The following is a 21,282-nucleotide window of genomic DNA, read 5'->3' as shown; positions in this document are numbered from 1 at the left end:
TCCCCTGGATATTCTCACCCATGAGCCCCAGCTTTGCCCACTCTCTCTAATATGGTGTACAAGCAACCCTTCAGCCCTATGAACTCCAGCCATATTTCTTAGTTTCAGTATTTCCTTTTCTTGGCACTTGCCTCTCCAAAGTATAGCACTCCTCTGTATAAGCACGCCACTCTTCCTCGTATAAAGATAGTTTATCTTTTCTCCTGTTGTAAAGAGCTAGTGATAAACCCCTCCCTAACCAGTCTATTTGCCTCCCCCTCTTTCCCCTTCCTGCTGTGGCCCAGCCCTTCCCTCACGCCTACCTCCCTGAGACTTTTTATAACTTTTATTTCCACACCAATCTTCACACTAAATTATCTAACTCCTGTACCACGTACAACAGGTCCTCAAATATCATTGTTGCATTAAAACATTAATGAGATTCTGTAGGAACCTAATTCTTATTTGTATTAATTAGACTATGGTAAAATTGCTTTTGTTATGTGGCATTTCTCTTAAAGTCACAGAACCTGTTGACGATATTAAGTGAGGATCCTCACTTAATTCAAATTCATCCCTAGGCTTTCTCAGTGCTTCTGACTCAAGATTGCCTTGCCACTGGGCTCGGAGGAGGTCAGGTTATAAAGCAATTGTAGATTCAGTCAGTATTCAGGTTACCCGGATGCCCTTTCTGTCTACATATGCCCGGTCCCTGTTTAACAAACAGGGTAGGAGGTTGGTGTAAGGGGAAGTAGAGGAGATGAAGTATCTGTATTTTTGGATAAGGAATCCACAAAAACTTGAAAGTTGCTCTAAAGGTAAAAACAAATGTGAAAGACATGAACAAACTCACAGATTAGGATTTGCCACGGTATTTTTTTCAGTTACAATTTTTAATCTCCTACACCTGCGTTACTTATTCTCTTTCAAACTATGGGCATTTTTATAGAGCAGTTGAGATGTGCTTTTTTAATCCATAAAATTACACTCACTCAGTTAGCATGTGTGCTAATTATAATTTTATAGCAAAAGACATCATTTTCCCATTTTTCATACACATTTGTACATATTCAATTTGATTAATACTTTCACCAACATTCTATTATGCATATATTGAAATATATAGAAAAGTTGAAAGAGCAGTAAAATGTGAAAGAATAGCACAATGAGCCCCCATATATACACCACTTAGCTTCTACAATTAACATTTCCCTGTTTCTGTATTATCATATTATATCTATTTATCTGCACATCCATCTATCCATTCCTGAGTCATTTATCTTGTTTCTTATACGTTCCAAAGTAAGTTGTGGACATTAGAATATATCAAATGTTCATACATAAACATTTCAGCATGAGTTGTTTTGAAAGGATAAGATAGATCTTTATGTATTGGCATATAAAGGTATCCATGATATATTAAACGAAAAGGGTAACATAAAAATACTACTTATGTTAAATATAAGAATTAATGTAACCATACGAATTTAATTCCCTAAACAGACTGCATTTCCCCATTACACTTCCTCAAGAGAAGCCCACTTTTGTTCAGTGCGGAAATGGATCCAGGCCTGAGTATTGAATCATGATCGAGTCAAGCCAGTCGTGGCAATCTTCTGAAATTTCCCAGCTTCCTTTGTTAACAGGGAGGGCCGTGTGATCCAGGTCTGGCTAATGAGAACAAAATGGACATCTTCTGGAGATGTGAACAAATGACTTCTTTGTAGACAGAAAAGACAGATTCAGCTTGCATGGCTTGCCCCTTCTCCCAATCTTTTGGCCTTGAACGCAGACAAAATGTCTGTAGGTGCAACAACCAACTTGCAGTCAAAAGACAAAAGATCAGGACAAAAGCCCATATGCCAAAGATGGCCTTTTCATGTTCTGTGCATATTTTTTAAACAATCGTCACATATATAATTATAATATGTAAATATCTTTGTTAAAAATGAGATAACATAGGCCTGGCTGGTGTGGCTCAGTAGATTGAGTGCCAGCCTGCGAACCAAAGGGTCACCAGTTCAATCCCAGTCAGGGCACATGCCTGGGATGCAGGCCAGGTGCCCAGTAGGGGTCATGCAAGAGACAACCACACATTGATGTTTTTCTCCCTTTCTCCCTCCCTTCCCCTCTCTCTAAAAATAAATAAGTAAAATCTTTAAAAAAAAATGAGATAATATCAACACCAAGTTAATTCAAAGTAAAATTTGGAGACTTAAATGTAAAAGTGTGGGAGAAAGTATCAAAGTGTGAAAAATCAAGTTAAATATATCTTATTGAGTAGTGTTCTGTCTTATCCTGGATTTCCTCCAGGAAATAGAGCCTGAGACAAGGACTTCATACACATGTTAATGTTGGGAAGTGAACTTAGGCAACAGGGGTAGGAAACTGGGAAGAGTGAAGCAGAAATGAAAAGAAAGTCATTAGAAGGGTATGTTTTCAAGTGGCAAAACTGGGTGTAGATCCCACTGAGGAGCCATGTAGAAGGCACTTGAGAATTGTCCACTGGAGGGAGAGAAGGGAACATTTCTCTGCAGCTCCCATATCCATTAGTGAAGGCTCACTACATTGTGTGTTAATTCTCTTGCACATCCACACTCGTGCATGCTTCAGAATGGCAGAACAGATTCCCACAGCCCTATGGCAGAAAGTGAGATACAGCACAGCATAGAGAAGTGCTGCCACGTTCCACCTGCTTGCAGAATGGTAGGCTGAGGGGATGCAAGGCAAGGCATGAGAGGTGTTTTACGTCTGGTCTGAACCCAAGATGACCTGCCTTTTAAAAACAGTGGTAGCAGGAGTTCCAATGAGGCAATTTTGCTTTCATTTTGTTCTTTACTTTTTTATATTTTTGTTTATAAAAACAGGGCCAACTTAATGAAGTGAATAAGCACATGAGCTCTGGAACCAGAAAATCTGGGTATGAAACTCAGCCCCACCATTTAGTTTTTAATTCACTTTTGTCAAGTTACTAAACTGCTCTGTGCCTCAGTTGCATCACCTGTAAAATGGAGATAATAACAACAGTTACCCTATAGACTTGTGAGCACTAAATGAGCTAAGTATCAGCTATTAATACTTTCATAGAAATACATGTTTGTCATAAATAATCAGGATACAGCCCTGGCTTGTGGGACTCAGTGGATTGAGTGCTGGCTTGCAAATCAAAGGGTTGCCAGTTCGATTCCCGGTCAGGGCACATGCCTGGGTTGCAGTCCAGGTCCCAAGTAGGGGGCACTAGAGATGCAACCACACATTGATGTTTCTCTTCCTGTCTTTCTCCCTCCCTTCCTGTGTCTAAAAATAAATAAATAAAATCGTTTAAAAAAAGAATCAGGATACATAACTGTATATAATATGAAATTAAGTGTCCTATATCTGTTAGAATGCTTTCACTTTCAAGAAAGAGAAAAGCAACCCACACTGGCAGTGAGGGGCCGGAGAGAGCAAGGCCCATGAATGGGATATTGGGATGGGAAGCCCTGGGCTCAAGCAGTTGGAAGGTGACATCAAGTTATTTTGTCAGCAAAGTCAGGTTGAGGGGTTGAGGGAAGCTGGGGAGTGGAATGGAACTCAGGTAAACTGAGCAGTTAATGTTAGGCTCCAGCTAGCCAAGGAGAGGTGTTCTTTCCCTTCCCTCTGGTTATTCCTTCTGCCTGTTTTTCTGGTCCTTCACTATCTTGCCGCTTAGCAGCAATACGTTCCCCTCTTGTAACTACGAAAAAGGAGGACATAGGGCTACTGTAGAGGAACTTCTTGGCTCACTTGACAAAAGAACTAAAAAAACCCAACCAAACATACAAAAAGGAAACCCAAAAAACCAGAAGGTCTAGTCATTGTTTGTTCTGAATAAGTTCATCTGAAAAGTATACTTTTGAAAGGCAAACAAAACCTATACCATTAAATTGCCATTAAAATTACAAAGAGCAAAGGGAATGTGTCTGTGGGACTGCACATTTCTTCTTCCTACCCTTCCCCAACATCTTTTTCAAAAAGGAAGACTATCAATATAAAAAGAAAGAGGGAGTGGGAAAAAATGGGGACAACTGTAATTGAATGACAGTAAAAAAAATTTTAAAAGGAGGAAAGAGAGACAAGGAAAGGACACCCTGAGGAGTAGGAAACAGCATCTTTTCCCATACTTTGTTTCAAGTAATCTGCAATGTGAAAAACACCATATAGAAATCATTTTAGAGTAGGTTTCCTCTATGATAGGGTTGAGGAAAGAGAATTATGTGAGTGGGCATGAAAAAGTAGGACAGAGGCCACTGATTTTCTTAGACCTTGCACTCCCTTAGGATGACTACATGATTCACTAATATCTGAGCTACTTGTATGCACATTCAAAGTATACTTAATTCTGTACTCACTAGTGTGGCTCAGTGGGTTGGGCATCATCCTCCAAACCGAGGGGTTGCTGGTTCGATTCCCTGTCGGGGCACATGCCTGGGTTGCGGTCCGGTCCCCGTTTGGGTGCATGTGAGAGACAGCCGATTTATGTTTCTCTCTCACACTTCTCACATCAATGTTTCTCTCCCTCCCTCTCCCTCCCTCTCCCTGAAAGTGAATGAATAGAATCTTTAAAAAATAAAATAAAATATACTTAATTCTTCAGTCCAGCCCTCCAAATTTTATCCTATTTCAGTTTATGTGTGACTTCTTAGAAAAGCCCACTGTTTTGAAGTATATGCGATGAAGAAGAAATTAAAGCTTAGGGAACAATAAGACCACCTCACTCCTATCCTTTGATCATATTGGGATCTAAAATTCATTGATCACCTATTTTACTGTCTCTCATCCCACTGCTATCCTCTCTTCGCTCATTATTCAGCTTAACCTCCAAAGATAACCACTACAATTCCTTCTTCGCAACACTCAACATCCTTGACCCTCTTCTGCTTTATCAAACGGAAGTGAGAAGAGTCCAAACCTAGTTAAACCCAGCACCCTAGCTACTTGGTGCCTGCACAGTTAGATAAGTGTGATTGGTATAAAGCACACAACTATGCTGACTTGTCTCACTTTAAATAACCAGAAAGCTTTATGGACCCTTAATGCTTCCTGGTGATAATAGATATTTCTTAACTTCATTCACTTGCCCACTCATACCTTTTTTTCTCCTTAAAACTTCAACATTTTGCCCTAGCTGGTGTGGCTCAGTGGATTGAGTGCTAGCCTGCGAACCAAAAGGTCGTCAGTCGGATTCCCAGTCACAGCACATGCCTGGGTTGCGGGCCAGGCCCCTAGTGGGGGGCAAATGAGAGGCAACTGATCAACGTATCTCTCACACGTCCAGCTTTCTCTCCCTCTTTTTCTCCCTCCCTTCCCCTCTGTCTAAAAGTAAATAAATAAAATCTTTAAAAAAATACAACAGACTGGGTAACTTATAAACAACAGAAAGTTATTTCTTACAGTTCTGAGAGAAGATGAATGCCCAAGATATAGGTGCCAGCATGGCTGTGTTTCCTGATGAGAGCTGTCTTTCTGATTCATAGCTGATGCCCCCTCCCTCTCACTCAGCCTCAATCCCCACTAGTTTTTACAGCCAGAAGTTATGGAGACTTCTTATCCTGACACTGGAGCCCAAGGAGGGGGTGCCTGATATGGGGCTGGGATCCCTCACTCCTCGGTGGTGGGGGAGACCTTTGCAGCCCAGATATCCCTCCCGATTTTTATCTACCACATGTAGATACAGGACCTGCCTGTTCTGCAATTCGGCCCCTCCTAAGTGTCTCGATGTAGCTTCTTCTTTAAACCTGTAGCTGTAGGACTTCCTTCAGCTGGATTTCAGGTGGTTCTGAATGATGGTGGTTCTATAGTACTAAAGGATAGTACTAAGTATAGTACGGTACTAAAGTATAGTGTATTTTTGATGTGGTTGTGGGAGGATGCGAGAACCGCATTTACCTATGCTGCCATCTTCCTCAGTCAGGATGTGAAACCAGTTCTTTTCCTGTGGTAACGTTGGGTTTACAATGAAGGAGAGAAATCACGATTGTCATTTACTAGCTCCTTGCCAGGGCATTGCCACTGTAATGTTGCCTTCTGAGACAACCATCTTGGTGTCCATTGTGTGATGTGCCCATTTATAAAATCACTAGCCTGACATTGCAAATTCGTGGAAATGGACCAATGTATAGTATTCTAGAATACCTTATTAAAATTATTTTTTAATGATTTTATTTATTTATTTTTACAGAGAAGGGAAGGGAAGAAGAAAGAGGAAGAAAAACATTAATGTGTGGTTGCCTCTTGCATGCCCCATGCTGGGGACCTGGCCCACAACCCAGACTGGGAATCGAACCGGCGACTCTTTAGTTCATAGTCTGGCACTCAATTCACTGAGCCACACCAGCCAGGGCCTTATTAAAATTCTTTATTTTATATCTTAATATTTTACCTTAAGTATAAATGCATATCCATTTGCAGACAACAACGTTATTTGAACACTTGCCTACTGCTTGTTTTAATCATGAAAAAAAAAGAGATTTTAAACATGGAAAGAATTGCATGTTTTATCTTGTGTTGCTTTATTTTAGGAAAAACTAAAAGAACTTTCTGCCTTGGCTGGTGTGGCTCACTGGATTGAGCACCAGCCTGTGAACCAAAGGGTCGCTGGTTCAATTCACAGTCGGGGTGCATGCCTGGGTTGCAGGCCAGGTCCGCAGGTGGGGATGTGTGAGTGGCAACCACATATTGATGTTTCTCTCTCTTTCTCTGTCTCTCTAAAAATAAATAAATAAATAAATAAATAAACAAACAAACTTTCTAAGGTCAATTGTCTGAAGGCTTCTTCATGTTTTATCACCCCCAGGGCCAGAAACCTGTCAGAAATATTTCAGTTGTTTTATTTTATTCAAGTTGTCATTTTGGTAAGTGTGTTTAAAAAGTATGTAATCTGCTATGTGATATGAGTGAAAATGAGCACATATAAAATGATATGTAATGCACAGTTATTTAATCACATTTATTTCATTATTACTTAGAATCAGATGTGAGGTGAAGTAGTACAGAAATCAGAACAGCTTAACTGTGGCCCCAGTGAGGAGTGGAAACCTGCACTCATGTTATTCATGAAAACCGTTGTGTGAGGACTGTTCTGGATTGGTGGGTATTGATATCTTTCTGGGAGTTAACAAGTAAACAGCCATGTTTTTGTCACCCTTATAAAGTCTGTCAGAATTGAAATAGACTCTGTTTGGATTTCTCTTCTGAACTGTGGATAATTGGAAATCAAAATGAACACAGAAAATGGCCAGGGGGAGAAAATCTGCAGGTCCTTGACAATAGAGAGCTTTGATATGGTCCTGCTGACATGACAGGGTAATGGAAACAGTGAATCCTATAAATAAAAAAGGTTTGATAGTTTATCACATAGAGTGAAATAGGTCACATTTGTAAAGCTATACACCGATGGCTGTTTTTCAGCAAAAAACACTGAAAAGGGAGACATGAAGTGGGGAGTTGTAAGTGGAGACTCGAATGTATGGAGAACTAGGGAAAAGGATTTTCCCTTCCTTCTACCGTTCGTCACTTCGGGCTCCTAAAATCTTGGCTTAGGCTAAGGAAAGGAACCAGGCCAAGCGCAGTCAAAGCAGAGAATGGGCCTGAGCCAAGATTGGTTCTGGGACTCGTGCCAACAGTAGTACAGGATTTAGGCTAGGCTACAACTAGGGGCAAGGCTAGCCATGTGATGAGGCTGGGGAGCTGACATGTACTTTGTCTTATATTCCATGCGGTGTAAATATGGAAATTCTAAAGGGTTGGGCAGACATGGCATGGGAACCAGATCTGTCAGTTAGCTCTTTAGAGAAGTTCAACATACAGCCTTCGTTCATGCTAAACCTGGGATCATTTCAAATCATTCCCCGAAATTACCAACAAATGACCCTGAACTATTTTTCCATCGTACAGTACTAAGTATACCCAGCCACATAAGCAGAAGGGAATGGGGATTAGATATTGATGTACTGGACTAGAAATGCAGTGTGATGCAGTGACAAAAAAAAATGGCTTCAGAGTCAGACCCAGATTTAAATCTCTAGTGCATTATTTATTTTCTGTGTGACCTTGGGCAAGTAGCTTAACTGTTCTCAGTTTCAGCTGCTTCATCTGTTAAATGAAGGTGAAAACAGAACCTTCCTCACTGATTTGGTGTATACAGTAAACGAGATCATTTATGTGAAATGCCTGGCCTAAGAGAAGTCCTCATCCTATGCTGGCCCCTCTCCCCCCACTTGTTGCTCTTCCCCTCAAGTTTCTCCTTTTGTTACTGACATAGGCCAGTTAACATCTGTATCTTCTCTACCTTTTTGTGAAAGAAGGACTGTAGCATTTTAAGACAAAGAGCTTTAGGATTCTTTATAAGAAGCATAGGGGTTATAAAATATTAATTTGTATCTTTAAGATAAAACTCTTTTAAAATACATCTCATAAAATAATGAAACCGAACAAATGTCATTTGGAAAATGGCCTTTCCTTTCAGGCTCTCAGACCACTTTTAAAAGAAGTCCTTATATATTTTTCATATGTGGAGAGGAGCAAATGATTAATAAGTACTGTAAGAAATATTTGAATGAGGCTAGCTATGGTCCCAGGTGGGAGAGAGAAAGCAAAAGCTGCCATGTTAAGTCAATATTGGATATTTATTTGGTATTCTTGGGCATGTACATTGCCTTTCCTAAGAACCTGTAACATCCGTTTTCTTTACTTTCCCTCTCCTTATATATTTCAAGTTGTGAAAGCAATTTGAAATTTATAGGAGGCTGATCTGCTTCACTAGGTTAAAGGATTACGGTTCGTTCTCTTTCCAGCATGAAGGACAGCCAGACAGACACGTGGAGCCGAGAATCTCCTATCCTGAGCTGAGATATCCTATCTCCACCTTGGAGTCATCTGCTAAAATGATTAGCTCCAGGATTTCAGATTCTGGTTCTTAAACTCCAGAGGGGAGCCTTGGCCATGTCGCTGCAGTGCAGACCTAGGGAGTATTTTCACTGCCCCAAGTGGTGACAGGATATTAACCAGACCACAAACAAGGCTGCAGTTTCTACACAGGTTGAAATGTAAATTCCTCAGAGCAGTGGCTTTTTCATTTCCTACGACGATGATGAGCAGGGATCAAGATGTGTGGGTATATAAATAGTAATGTTTTTCTAGGAATATCATTGTGAGCAATCCGACTCCTCTCTGCCTCTGGTGCCGTCTTTCAGACCAAAAACAGTGAGCTTCAGGTCTGTATTATCGGTGTTGCTCCAGGCTCAGTGGTCACTCCACAGTATCACAGGTGAAACAGAGTGATCACTTAGGAAAGACTTACTGTCCTGAACTAAGACTGTGCAGGTGCTGTTATTTTGACATGCAAGAAACAGGGGAAATGGAATTTGTCTTCTTGGACATTTAAAAAAATTTTTAGAGCAGTTTTAGGGTCACAGCAATTGAGAGGAAAGTACAGAAATTTCCCATAGATCCCTGCCCCTCACCCATGCGTAACTTCTCCCATTATCAGCAACTCTCCTCAGAGGGGCACATTTATTACACTTGATGAACCTGCATTGAGACATCGTCATCACCCAAAGTCCCTAGTTTACATTAGGGTTCACTCTGGGTGTCGTACATTCTGTAGGTTTGGACACATGTATGACAGGTATCCATTATTTTAGTATCGTACAGAGTATTTTCACTGCTCTAAACATCCTCTAGTACTCCACCTACTCATCTCTCTCCCCCTGGTCCCCACCCCCTGGCTAACACTGCTGTTTTTACTGTCTGCATAGTTTTGGCATTTCCACACCATCATATGGTTGGCACCATACAGTATGCAGCCTTTTCAGATTGGCTCCTTCCACCTAGTAATATGTGCATTTACGATTCTTCATGTCTTTTCATGTCTTGATAGCTCATTTCTTGCATTGTCTGGGTGGACCACAGTTTATTTCACCTAATGAAGGAGATTTTGGTTCCTTCCAAGTTTTGGTAATTATGAATAAAGCTGAAAGGGAATCAAATTTCCAAATCCTCCACTTCCTTTAGTACTATTTTTCTAAAAACTATTTGCCTGAGAACTACCCCCTGTTTGCCTTTCCCACTACTCTTTCCTAGTCTCTCAAAAGGAAAACATACCTTTCAAAGGCCACACATCTTATTACGGTAATTTGACCCAGGGTGTAAAAATCCTTGAGTCTAAACAAAGCAGCAATTTCAAATATTGATATCCAGTAAACTTCATTTTCTTTTCTTTTCTTTTCTTTGATATCCAAGAACCTTCTTTAACTCAAGGCCCTATAACCTACCCCTTCGCCATCCATCTCACTAAGAGATGCATTTCCAATAAAATTCTGTTTTATGTTTAATAACAATAATCATAATGTATATCTTCATGTTATTTTTATCTATTGTGCATACATAATAATTGAAATTATAACTCCACTCAGAAGACTTTATACTTGGAGCCTTATGGTCAAAAGGAAATAAAAATAATTCATGTTGTACTTATGGACATGTTTTGTTGCAGAGAAATTCAGTATGGCGATCAATAGAGGACTTCCAAGTATAAATATAGTTTGTGATAGAATTCAATTCTATGGGGAGAATGCCATGGACATTTGATTTCAAGGAGAAACAGGAACAATGTAAGTTTTCTGAAGGCTAAAGAGAAGTTTACACTTTCCTTGTGCTTTGTGTTTAATGTGTGATGGTAAATCCAATGAAAATCTTTAAAAGCATGACAGTTTTATTTTAAATTGTCACTATGTATAGTATGGTAGAAATGACACCTTTTGCAACCATTTAAACATCATTAAAAATATAGATGATGTCAACTTAAAAATGTGTGAGGCACTGCATAGCTTCTCGAAATTCTTTTAGGGGTTATGTGAGTAAAAATTTGAAGACCCCAGTTCTATAGAGTTGTCGTGAGGGGAAGGTATAATGGGTACAAAGCATCTAGGATAATGCTCAATTAAGGCAGCTATTATCTGAAGGACTGAGTGCTAATTTTAACCCTCTTGCTTCTTTGGGATTTGGTCCAGGGCATTTGTTCTCCTCTGCACTTCAGTTTCATTGTGTAGATAAAGAGAAACACAGGTGACTGTAAAATACTTTGGGCATAGGAAGTTAGATGAGCATGATTATACCTACCATCAGTAACACCCATGGCAAAGTTCATACCAACGAAACTGTAAGCATAGGCTCTGTAAGGCATGTAGCAGATGTTGAATAAATGCTTGTCTAATTACTGAGTGAATGCTATAGAGAACCTTGCTGGAATGAAAGACCATGTACCTATTCATTGGGCACCTTCCCCTAGTACCTGCATTGGTGCTTTTTAAAACCCATTTTGGGCACTTTCTCATAAACATAAAAAGGGTCTGAAATAAAATCTTACCCTGGGACGTGGCTATTTATTAATTTTCACAAGGTGTTTCCTCATTAAACTCTAGCTTGCTGCGATATAATGTAGTAGTAAAGAGCAGTGTCTCTAGAACCAGCCAGGCTAGGAATTTCATTTCCTACGACAATGCTCGGGTTCAAGCTGTGTGTCCTTCACTTAACCTCCTGTCGGGCTGAGCTATCTCATCTTTAAATGGGCACAGTAAGGAACAACTATAAAGGACACATAGACAAAACCAAGGGCGGGTGGAAGCAGGGAGGGAGGTGGGCATGGCTGGGGTTGGGGGGAAGTGGTGAGAGATAAATGCAGACAACTGTGCTTGAACAACAATAAAATAATTTAATAAAATACAAAAGAAATGGGCACAGTAACAACGCTAACCTCATAGGATTGTTTCAAGGATTAGGGAGGTGGGTTATCGGATTATAGGGTGTGTGGAGGGTAGAAGAATGCCTGGTAGAAGAACCTGTGAGTGTTACCTTGTTTGGCAAGAGACTTTGCAGATGCAATTAAGTTAAGGATCTTGAGATGGGAAGATTACCCTAGGTTATTTGGTGGGTCCTTATAAGTGAAAGAGGGAGTCAGGACAGTCAGTGTCACAGCGATGTAGAGGGACAAAGACTTGATAAGCCACTGCTGGCTTTGAAGATGGAGGAAGCAGGCTATTACCTCTGGGGTGTGGACAGCTTCTAGAAGCTGGAAAAGGCGGGGATATGGATTTTCCCTCTATAGCCTCCAGAAAGGAACTCAGCCCTTCTGATATCTTGATTTTGGGTCAGTGAGGCCCATTTCTGATTTCTGACTTCCAGACTGTAGAATAATAAATTTGCATTGTTTTAAGTCACCAAATTCGTGGTAATTTGTTATAGTAGCAATTGGACACTAATACAGGTTAATTTGCCATTGTTACTCCATTTACAACTCCATTCACTTCTGGCTTTTTAAAACTTTCTTCACAGGGCAATGTAATCTTAAAAACTTCTCCAAAATCAAAACGGATGCTTTTGCCCATGCACACACAATTTTCCAGCACCTACCTCTCCTTAATCTCATGGCAGACACCTGCTAATAGTAACCCCTCTTCTCCTGCAATGGACCATGAACAAGACGCCTCTTAGGTTAGTTGCAAGACCATTTATAACATCCTATTCCTAGGTTTTCCACTTAAACATGGAAAATCATGTGCTTTAATCAACGGCCTATGCAGTGAGTTGGGTCACAAAAACCATGCTCTGAGGTCCTGTTCAGGAAAAAGTGAAATCCTACTTATGATTTTTTTTTTTTTTTTTTTTTTTGGCAGGAGGTTCTGAGCTTGACACAGAGGTCCTGGAGCAGGAGTCACCAATAGGAGTCACTATGGACCCTGCAAGTCGAAGGCCCATAGGAATTAGAGCGCCAGGAGCAGCAGAAAGGGAAAAGGGTAGAGAAAAAAAAGAAGGTGGTAGGTCAGAGGGAGGCTGGAAGGAAAACAAATAAACAATCCAGCCAAATAATGGTAACTTAGAGATAGCCTCTCGCAATCTCCTCCCGGGTTCTGCGGCAGTTTCGGAAACTTTCCACTTAAGACTCGGAGTGCTGCGCACCTGCCCCTGGAGGCTGGGCCGGACCGCGAGCCTGGGGCAGGCTGGGAAGCCTTTCTGGGAGGGCGGCGGTCCCTGAGGGGTGGTCGGGAGATCGCAGGGAGGAGTCAAGGGGCGTGAAGCGGAAAGACTACATCTCCCAGGCCGCCACGCTTTCCAGCTGGAGTCCTAGGGCGCTGACTGCTCCCCAGTTTCCGTAGGGAAGCGCCGGGCCACCGCAGCTATTGTACGTTGTGCTCTCGCCCTCCTCTTCCCGCTTGGATGTCTGCGGGGGAAGGCTACGTTTCGTTGCCGCCGCGGCTTAACTCCTCCGGAGCCTAAGAGGACAATAGGCCGGCTCCCTGGGACCAGGGAAAACTCCTGGGAGCCGGAGGACTCCAGTAACGAGACCGTAGGGTGCGTGGAAGACAGCTGGAGAAGCAGCACGAGTGCTCGTTTTCGGTACCAGGGCTTCGCTGGGGTGGGGCTGAGGCTCTGGCTTTAAGGAGGGGGAGGGGACGGTGCAGTCGGGGTTGCCCGCGGAGTTCGGCGAAGGAAATCTGCTAGTTCGGAAGCGAGGAGCAGTGAGGAGAGAAGAGAGGCGGCTCCCATCCCCGGCTCTGACCCCCGCCTACACCCTGGGCGGGCCGATGTGTCAAGTTTGCAATTGCTTAGAAGGATCCCGCCGGTCTTCGGAGGCGATCCGGGCTGCGGTTTCTGCTGCTTTTCTGAAAAGGCGATTGCTAGGGATTATGTTGATTACCAGGCTGCGCCCCGCGGGGATCCGACTGCATTAATTAGCTCTTCCAGTCACCTGAGGCAGTCGCCGCGGGCGGGTACTGACCAGCCAGCTCCCCCAGGAATCTCATTAAAACAGGTACCTGTCTCCCAAGGGAGGGAGGCTGCGAGCTACCCGTCCCATCTGCTCCCCCTACTGTACCACCGATGCTCTTGGTCTTTGTATTTTTCCTTTCTCCTTCTAGCCCCCGCCGTCAGAACCATGGGGCATCCTCCACTGGAGTTCAGCGACTGCTACCTGGACAGCCCGAATTTCCGCGAGAGGCTCAAGTGTTATGAGCAGGAGCTGGAGAGGACCAATAAATTCATCAAGGACGTGATCAAAGACGGCAACGCGCTTATTAGCGCAATGAGAAGTAAGTAGAAGGCTTCGATGAGGTGTTTCCCAGATCCGGTGCCTCTGGCCTTTAAGCTCTTCCACACCGCAGGGGGAAAGGAGGTTTTAGAACACTGGGCCTTTTCCTTCTGTGGCCTTGACCTTGTAAGACAGGATCTATAGCTGGGCCAGGGATACTCTTGCCCTGCTTGTTGTTGGAAAGGGACAACGTACCTGTTAATAGTATATTGTCCCCCGCGCCCCCCAGGTCTGTTCTGTAACACCTGTACTGTCAGACATGTTAAGCACCCACGTCTGTTCCAAGGGGCCATCCAAGCCGATCAAGTAACTGCCTCAGCACCCCCTAAAGAATTGGGAATTCAAGTCAACAGCTTGAACAGTGGTTTTGTCCTGGTCTCTAGGTGTGTGGGGGCCAGTAAAACATTCCCTGGGCAAGTTCGTTTTCTAAAGAAAGCACCTTTGCCCCAGTGGGTTTTTTTTTTTCTTGAAGTTACTGAGCTATGGTTTTGGTTAAGGTCACTCTAAGCTCAGAATTATTGGATGGCCTCACATGCCACTGAATTCTGCTTGAGGGTGGAATAAACAAAGACCTGTCTGGTCCCTGGCAGAAGGAGCCCAGCCCCCCAGGGAGCAAATTACACAGCTAAGGTTGGGATCCATGGGACTCAAGGGACCTCACCTAGCTTGGCTTTCCCAGTGGTCACAGCTGACAGCTGTGGGACTCCCCCCTCCCCGGCCATGTGTGTGGAGTTTTTATTCCTGCTTGTTGGCAGAAGGTTTGGAGTAAGAGAAAGAATAATAAACATCCCCACTGAGAGTGCAGGCAAACCAACCCTTTGTGCCAAAAGTATATACCCAGAAGAATGGCTGATAGTGATTGGATGCAGTGATAATTATTCTTTTCTTTTCTTGGCTGAAAGATGATTGTGAAAAATAAAGTGAGACTCACTGGCAAAAATGCCCTGTATGCTTTTAACTTTGTTCTGAGTGGACTCATCCTGAACATACTGCATCTAGGTCCAGTGTGCGGACCTTCTTAAGGCGGATGCAGCCAACCAAGAGCAGGGAGAAAGGCTTGGACCGTCAGCACAATGATAACTGCTACCAGCTGGGATTTGTTGTGTAGGTCTTCCGATTTGTACCTTGGAGTCTGTGCTGTCCTGGCACATGCTGCCTGCCTGCCTTAGTCAGAATGTATAAAATTGTCTAAGTGCCTGCTGGTCATTTGATTGACTTTGCTCATTTAAAGGTTTGTCCTGTTGTGGCCCAAAAAGAGTAAACTCTTGGCAGCACCTTAAAGATGGGGTGTTTCATGTTGATCCTTAGAAGCGTACATGCCAGGCTTTGGGGTGTGTCTGCACTGAAGAGTTCATTGAGAGGCTAAAGATATGCAGGTTGTGCCACAAAAGTGGTTAGAAAGGTGAGGGTTCACCAAAAGGGAAAGGGGGGGGAGTGTTCAGATTTTCTTTTTATTTACTTGTTGCAGTAAACTGTTAGGTGCAGTATCCACAGTCAAGTGAAGCGCCTCGCAAGGCCCAGGGAGGGAGTGGCTTTGTGAAGTCTACCCTAAGTTCAAACAAAGTGTTTGTCCTAAAAACTGAGTAGCTAAGGCACGTCAGGCAGATTAAGATTCATGAAAAAAAATAAAGTGTTCCATGGAACATTTGGGGAAGGGCAAAACTTTTGTAAGTTGGGGTTAGGGGGGCAAGTTGCGGGGGTTTTTTATTCTTTCCTTTTCTGAGACTGAACCTGGTAAGAGTCAACAATTATGCAGGCCTAGACCTTTGAATATGCGCAAAAGATCCAAGAGATAATGTGACCCTGGGGGCTTCTTGATATTTATGGTGGTTTTCTGTTTCTGGGTATACATAGACAGCCCAAAATAGGACAGGTAGGAAATAAAACCCAGTAGTTAACCCACACTCCATTTCTTTAAGTTGCATGATTCTAAAAACGTGATCAGCAAGAGGCAAAGCCAGGATGTCTTTCACTGTGTTGACCACAGTAATGTTTATACTCCCACTCTGCTTCCTCATGCAGTGCTGGCTGGCCGATGGTTTCAGTAAGTGCGGTGGGAGGAAAACAAATGTAGCCTCTTGCTTTGTGTGGAGGAAAAAGTAGAAGAGAACATTGGGAATTGGATTTCTTATTTTTAAACTTTATTTTTATTGTTGACACTATTAGAGATGTTCCCATTCCCCACTCCCTTACCCCCACCCCCACCCCCGGCATTGCTCACCTCCACCCAGCTGCCACCCCCTTTCCGTCTGGTTATACCCACACTTGTGTTTATGTGATATATATATTTTTTGGCTTGATCTCTTCATCTTTCATCTAGTCCCCCAACCCCTCTCCCCCCTACAGCTGTCAGTCTGTTCCAGGTATCCATGCTTCTGTTTCGATTTTGTTCATCAGTTTATTTTGTTCATTAGATTCCACATACAGGTGAGATTACCTGGTATTTGTCTTTCTCTGACTGGCTTATTTCACCTAGCATAATAATCTCCAAGTCCATTCATGCTGTCACAAAATGCAAGACTTCTTTTTTATGGCTGTATAGTATTCCATTGTGTAAATATACCACAGTTTTTTTATCCACTCATCTACTGGTGTGCACTTGGTTATTGTAAATAATGGTGCAGTGAACATAGGGGTGCGTGTATTCTTTCAAATTAGTGTTTTGGATTTCTTAGGAGATTGGGAATTGGATTTCTAAGACTTGGGTTACCATCTTCGCTTCACCATCTTGGGATGAGATGGCACAAATTACTTCATCTGTAAAGTGAGGGTAATTATACCCACCTCACAGGGTTGTTGTGAGTTTCCAAGAAATTAATGGATTACGAAAGTGCTTCCTGACAGCTAAACATTGTAAGTTGTTTGTAATACATCTTCAGTTTAATAATAAATTTGCTGGTGAAGTGTGTACTTGTCTGGAAGTTTCTGACGGGAAATGCATCAACGAATGTAGTTGGAAACTTTTTTTTGTTGTTATTATCTTGTTGGAAAATGCCCCTCCCCAGATTGGCATGTCTTAGCAGTTCATTTTGTATTCCTGGGTGTGGATTCATTTTGGCATTTGGAATCTGGTATTTAAAGTCAGGAAAATGAGCCCTGGCTGGGATACTTGGTTGGAGTGTTATCTTGTGCACCAAAAGGTTGCTGGTTCAGTTTCCTGTTAGGGCACCTACCTAGGTTGCTGGGCTGATCTCCAGTCATGGGCTCATTCAGGAGGTGACTGATAGATGCTTGTCTCTCACATCGACGTTTCTCTCTCTACCCTCCTCTGCTCTCTGTCAGATCAATAAAAAAACATATATCCTTGGGTGATGATTTTTTAAAAAGTCAGGAAAATAATTGACATCTTTTTTACTTTATGAAGCTGCCCATCGAATCAGACGGCTAGCGTTTCTAGGGACTAATGGCCCGTGGTGCATCCTGCTTCGAACCCCCGCCTCAGTTTCCATGGCAGTTGTTAGCCCAGGTGCGACTTGACTTTTACATTTATCCTGCTTGTGTCTGAATTAGTACACAGCTCTAGGTGAGGTTTTAGTCACAACTGAGTGTGATGCTTACTTTATTAAATGTAGGGCCTGCTTGAAAATTTAGATTTATTTAGATCTACACTCAGAGGTAATTGGTTATTAATGATATTCAGCATGTCCCTTGGGGAAATGGTCAATCCCCCCCCCCCTTTAAATGTGATCTGTTTATAATTGTTGGAAGACGAAGATTATAACTTGAAGTAATGAAAATAAAAACACTGAATAATATTGCTTATTTTTCTGTTTGTTCTTTGTTTTTATGTTGGGAGATTTGGTTTCTGATGTGGTTTGAACATTTTCTAAGCACTCAGGCTGGGTGGTACTCAGAGCCAGTGGTGTGGCTCCTGCTTACATCCCAATGGAACATGATGTACCTAATAAGTGTTATATATAGTTCAATGCACACATACCATTCATTCAGTAAATACTTGTGCCCATACTGTATTCAAGTCTTTGTTCTCAGGGCTGTCACAGATGTGTCAGAGTGAGTCACAGATGGATCCTACCCTCAAGGAGTTCCCAGACAAGATATAGGTAAAGATTAGTATCACATGAGGTAGTAAATATGGCTCTGAGCCGTAAGAGTGGGACAGGTGGATACCATGGTGTGTTCATCAGAAGGAGGGGTCATTTCCCAATGGGAGGACAAAGGAAAACAGAGGAGGAAGGAGCATTGTGATTGGGCAGAATTAATACCTTTACCACTTGTTTAGCTGTTCGCATGTGCCAGATGGTAACATCTTACACCAGCCTTTAAGATGCATGGGTTATTATCCTCATTTTACAGATGAGAAAACTGAAGTTTAGAGTTCTTAAGTAATTTTCTCAACTACTAAGGGCAAGAGTCTGAATTAGAACCCAGACCTGACTCTACAGGTCCTGCTTATTTTACTGCATTGCACAGTATCCACGACAGGGCATTTATTGTAGTACTAGTGACACAGACAATGTAAAGGGACAGCAAATAATTCAGCTCATCTGGAATATGAGATACAGGAAGGGAGGTTTGTGGGACGAGGGTGGAATGGAAGGTTGAGGTCTTGACCATGCAGGAACTGTTAAATACTTCAGACTTTTGAAAAATTAAATTTATTGGGGTGACATTGGTTAATAAGACTATACAGGTTTCAAGTGTACATTTCTTCTTAAAGACTATTTTTTTAGACAGAAGGGAAGGGAGGGAGAAAGAGGGAGAGAGAGAAACATCCATGTGAGAGAGAAACATTAATTGGCTGCCTCTCTCACGCAGCCCCCATTGAACCCACACCCCAGGCATGTGCCCTGACTGGGAATTGAATTGGTGATCTTGCACTTTGTGCAACTTTGCCCAATCCACTAAGCCACATCAGTCAGGGCTCAAGTATGCATTTCTGTGATACATGATCTGTATATTGAGTTCACCACCCAGAGTCAAATCTTCATTACTGAAGGGTCAGATCATACATTTCACCCTCTTTCCCCTTCACTACCCCCCACCTTTCTTTCCTCTGATATGAGTTTTTGTCTTTCTTGTTTGTTCATTTGTTGTATTCAGTTTTATATCTCACATATGAGTGAAATCATATGGTTCTTAACTTATTCTCTGTGACTTATTTTGCTTAGCATGATATTATCGAGGTCCATCCTGTATTTCATCTTTTCTTATGGCTGAGTAGTATTCCATTGTGTATATGACCAAATCTTCTTTATCCAATCCTCTATTTAAGGACACTTCGGTTATTTCCATGTCTTGGGCATTGTGAATAATTAAAAAGTTAACTTTGCAATTAACTTTTCTTTGTAGGCAGGGAGTACTAAAAACATTTTGGTGAGAGACAGCCATGGCTCGAGCTGTGTTTTACAAAGATTCATCTGAGTGTGATGAGTAAGGTGTTAGCAATTCCACACAAATACTTGTGACTTTTTAGCAGTTGATTGGCAGCTTTAAATTTTCTTTGATATAGCTCAGGGGTCTGCAAACGGATTCTCTAAAGGGTTGTATTTTAGGCTTTGATTGCCATGCAATCACTGTGGCAATTAATTAATTGCCATTGTTAGGAGAAAGCAGCTATAGATAATGCACATATGAGATGAGAGTGGCTATATTCTAGCAAAACTTCATTGGCATTGAAATGTGAATTTCACTTAACTTTTACAGGTCATGGAATATTATTCTTCCTTTGAATTTTTCAGCTGGTTAAAAATATAGAAATCATCAGCTCAGCCAGAGAACATACAAAAATAGGTGGCATGCTGGGTTTGTCTCACTGGTAGTTTGCATTCCTTTGGTATAACTGGTTAACCTAAAAATCCTAAGTGGATTTTTATTGGTAAGGCAGTGAATATACCTATTGGGAGAATATTTGACATTTTCCATCAATTAGTTTTACTTTGCTGTGCTGTTAATTGTGTCTGCTATGGATTCAAGGATCACAGGCTCAAATGCTGTGAGAGGCCAAGGAGGAAACAAAAAAGTATGAAGCTGTTGGAAGTGAGTTAATAGGATTGGAGGGATTGGGGTGAAATACAGTGGCCTCAACCCATTCAAAAGGTCTTTATTTTCTGCTCACCCTGGCTGGTGTGGCTCAGTGGATTGAGTGTGGGCCTGTGGGCCTGTGAACCAAAGGATCACCGGTTCGATTCCCAGTCAGGGCACATGCCTGGGTTGTGGACCAGGTTCCCAGTAGGGGGTGTGCGAGAAGCAACCACACATTGATGTTTCTCTCCCTCTCTCTTTCCCTTCCCCTCTCTCTAAAAAAAAATAAATAAAAATGTGCTAGCTAGATAAAATATATTCACAGCCTAAATTCAGTTAGGTTGCAACTCCTGAGATAGATGATTTAGCTCTATTAGTGTCTGAGTCTTGGACTCTGATGGGCTAGGAATATGGAAGGTGACAGTCTGCAGATACAGATTTCTCTGGGAAAGTACCACTGGACCCTGTTTGCAAGTGGCAGAGGCGGAAGGATGGTATAATGGGGAAGTACCCTAGACGTGATTTCTAGATACCAGCGTATGGTTCTAGCTTTGCTCCTAATGGAAGCTGTGATGGTGGTAAGGTCTTTTACTGGGGCCACAGGGCAGCAGCTTTAGAAAAGTGGGGCTAGTTAGGGGACCTATAAGCTCACTTTGAGCTCTAACGTTCCATGCCTTTTAAAATTTCATTTCCTATTTGAATCATTTGGGAAATAAATAACCCAATTATAGCTTCTAACTTTATGCCGACATAAATACTGATATTTAGTGTTCATGATAGTATTTAATTAAACAGTAAAAATTTCAGAATGAAGTAGATGTCAACAAGCCAAGGATAATATACCTTATGTGTATGTACGCTTTTATACATGAAAGAGATATCAGAAAAAGAATTATATCACTAAACGTACACATATACATGCACAACCATGCATTCTTTGTCTAGTACTAATGAACACGTATATCTTAAAATAATATAAAAATGCATTTTGTACTAAAAATGTACATAAAGTTAATAAAGTTGGAAGAATATAATTGGTATAACTTTTATAATCTAGTCTTACATTTTTACAAAAATGTCACTTTCTTACATGTTATACTTTTAAAAAGAGTTTTAGATGTTTATATTAAGGTGACCTTTTGGGTTGCCTGCTCAGGTCTTGCTTTGATACCTGGGGCACCTGTCTGGCAACTGATTGCTTTCCTGAAAGGATGGGT

General features: G+C 41.9%; 1 protein-coding gene across 4 annotated transcripts in view; it reads left to right on the top strand.

The window, feature by feature from the left end:
* OPHN1 (oligophrenin 1) overlaps positions 1-21,282 on the top strand; it is a 268,416-nt gene that overhangs the window by 9,569 nt on the left and 237,565 nt on the right. The window contains exons 2-4 of one of the 4 annotated variants that reach the window (XM_045191252.3): positions 10,493-10,610; positions 12,672-13,392; positions 13,914-14,084. In XM_045191252.3, coding sequence (XP_045047187.2) covers positions 13,931-14,084 — 154 coding nt within the window. In that variant the 5' untranslated portion in view covers positions 10,493-10,610; positions 12,672-13,392; positions 13,914-13,930. The other 3 variants (XM_071220302.1, XM_045191250.3, XM_024555326.4) reach the window with 3 other exon arrangements.

Source organism: Desmodus rotundus, chromosome X, assembly GCF_022682495.2.
Source record: "Desmodus rotundus isolate HL8 chromosome X, HLdesRot8A.1, whole genome shotgun sequence".
NCBI classification, from domain to species: Eukaryota; Metazoa; Chordata; class Mammalia; order Chiroptera; family Phyllostomidae; genus Desmodus; species Desmodus rotundus.
Note: the sequence above shows the minus strand (reverse complement) of the source record. Positions and strands in the feature narration are given on the sequence as shown.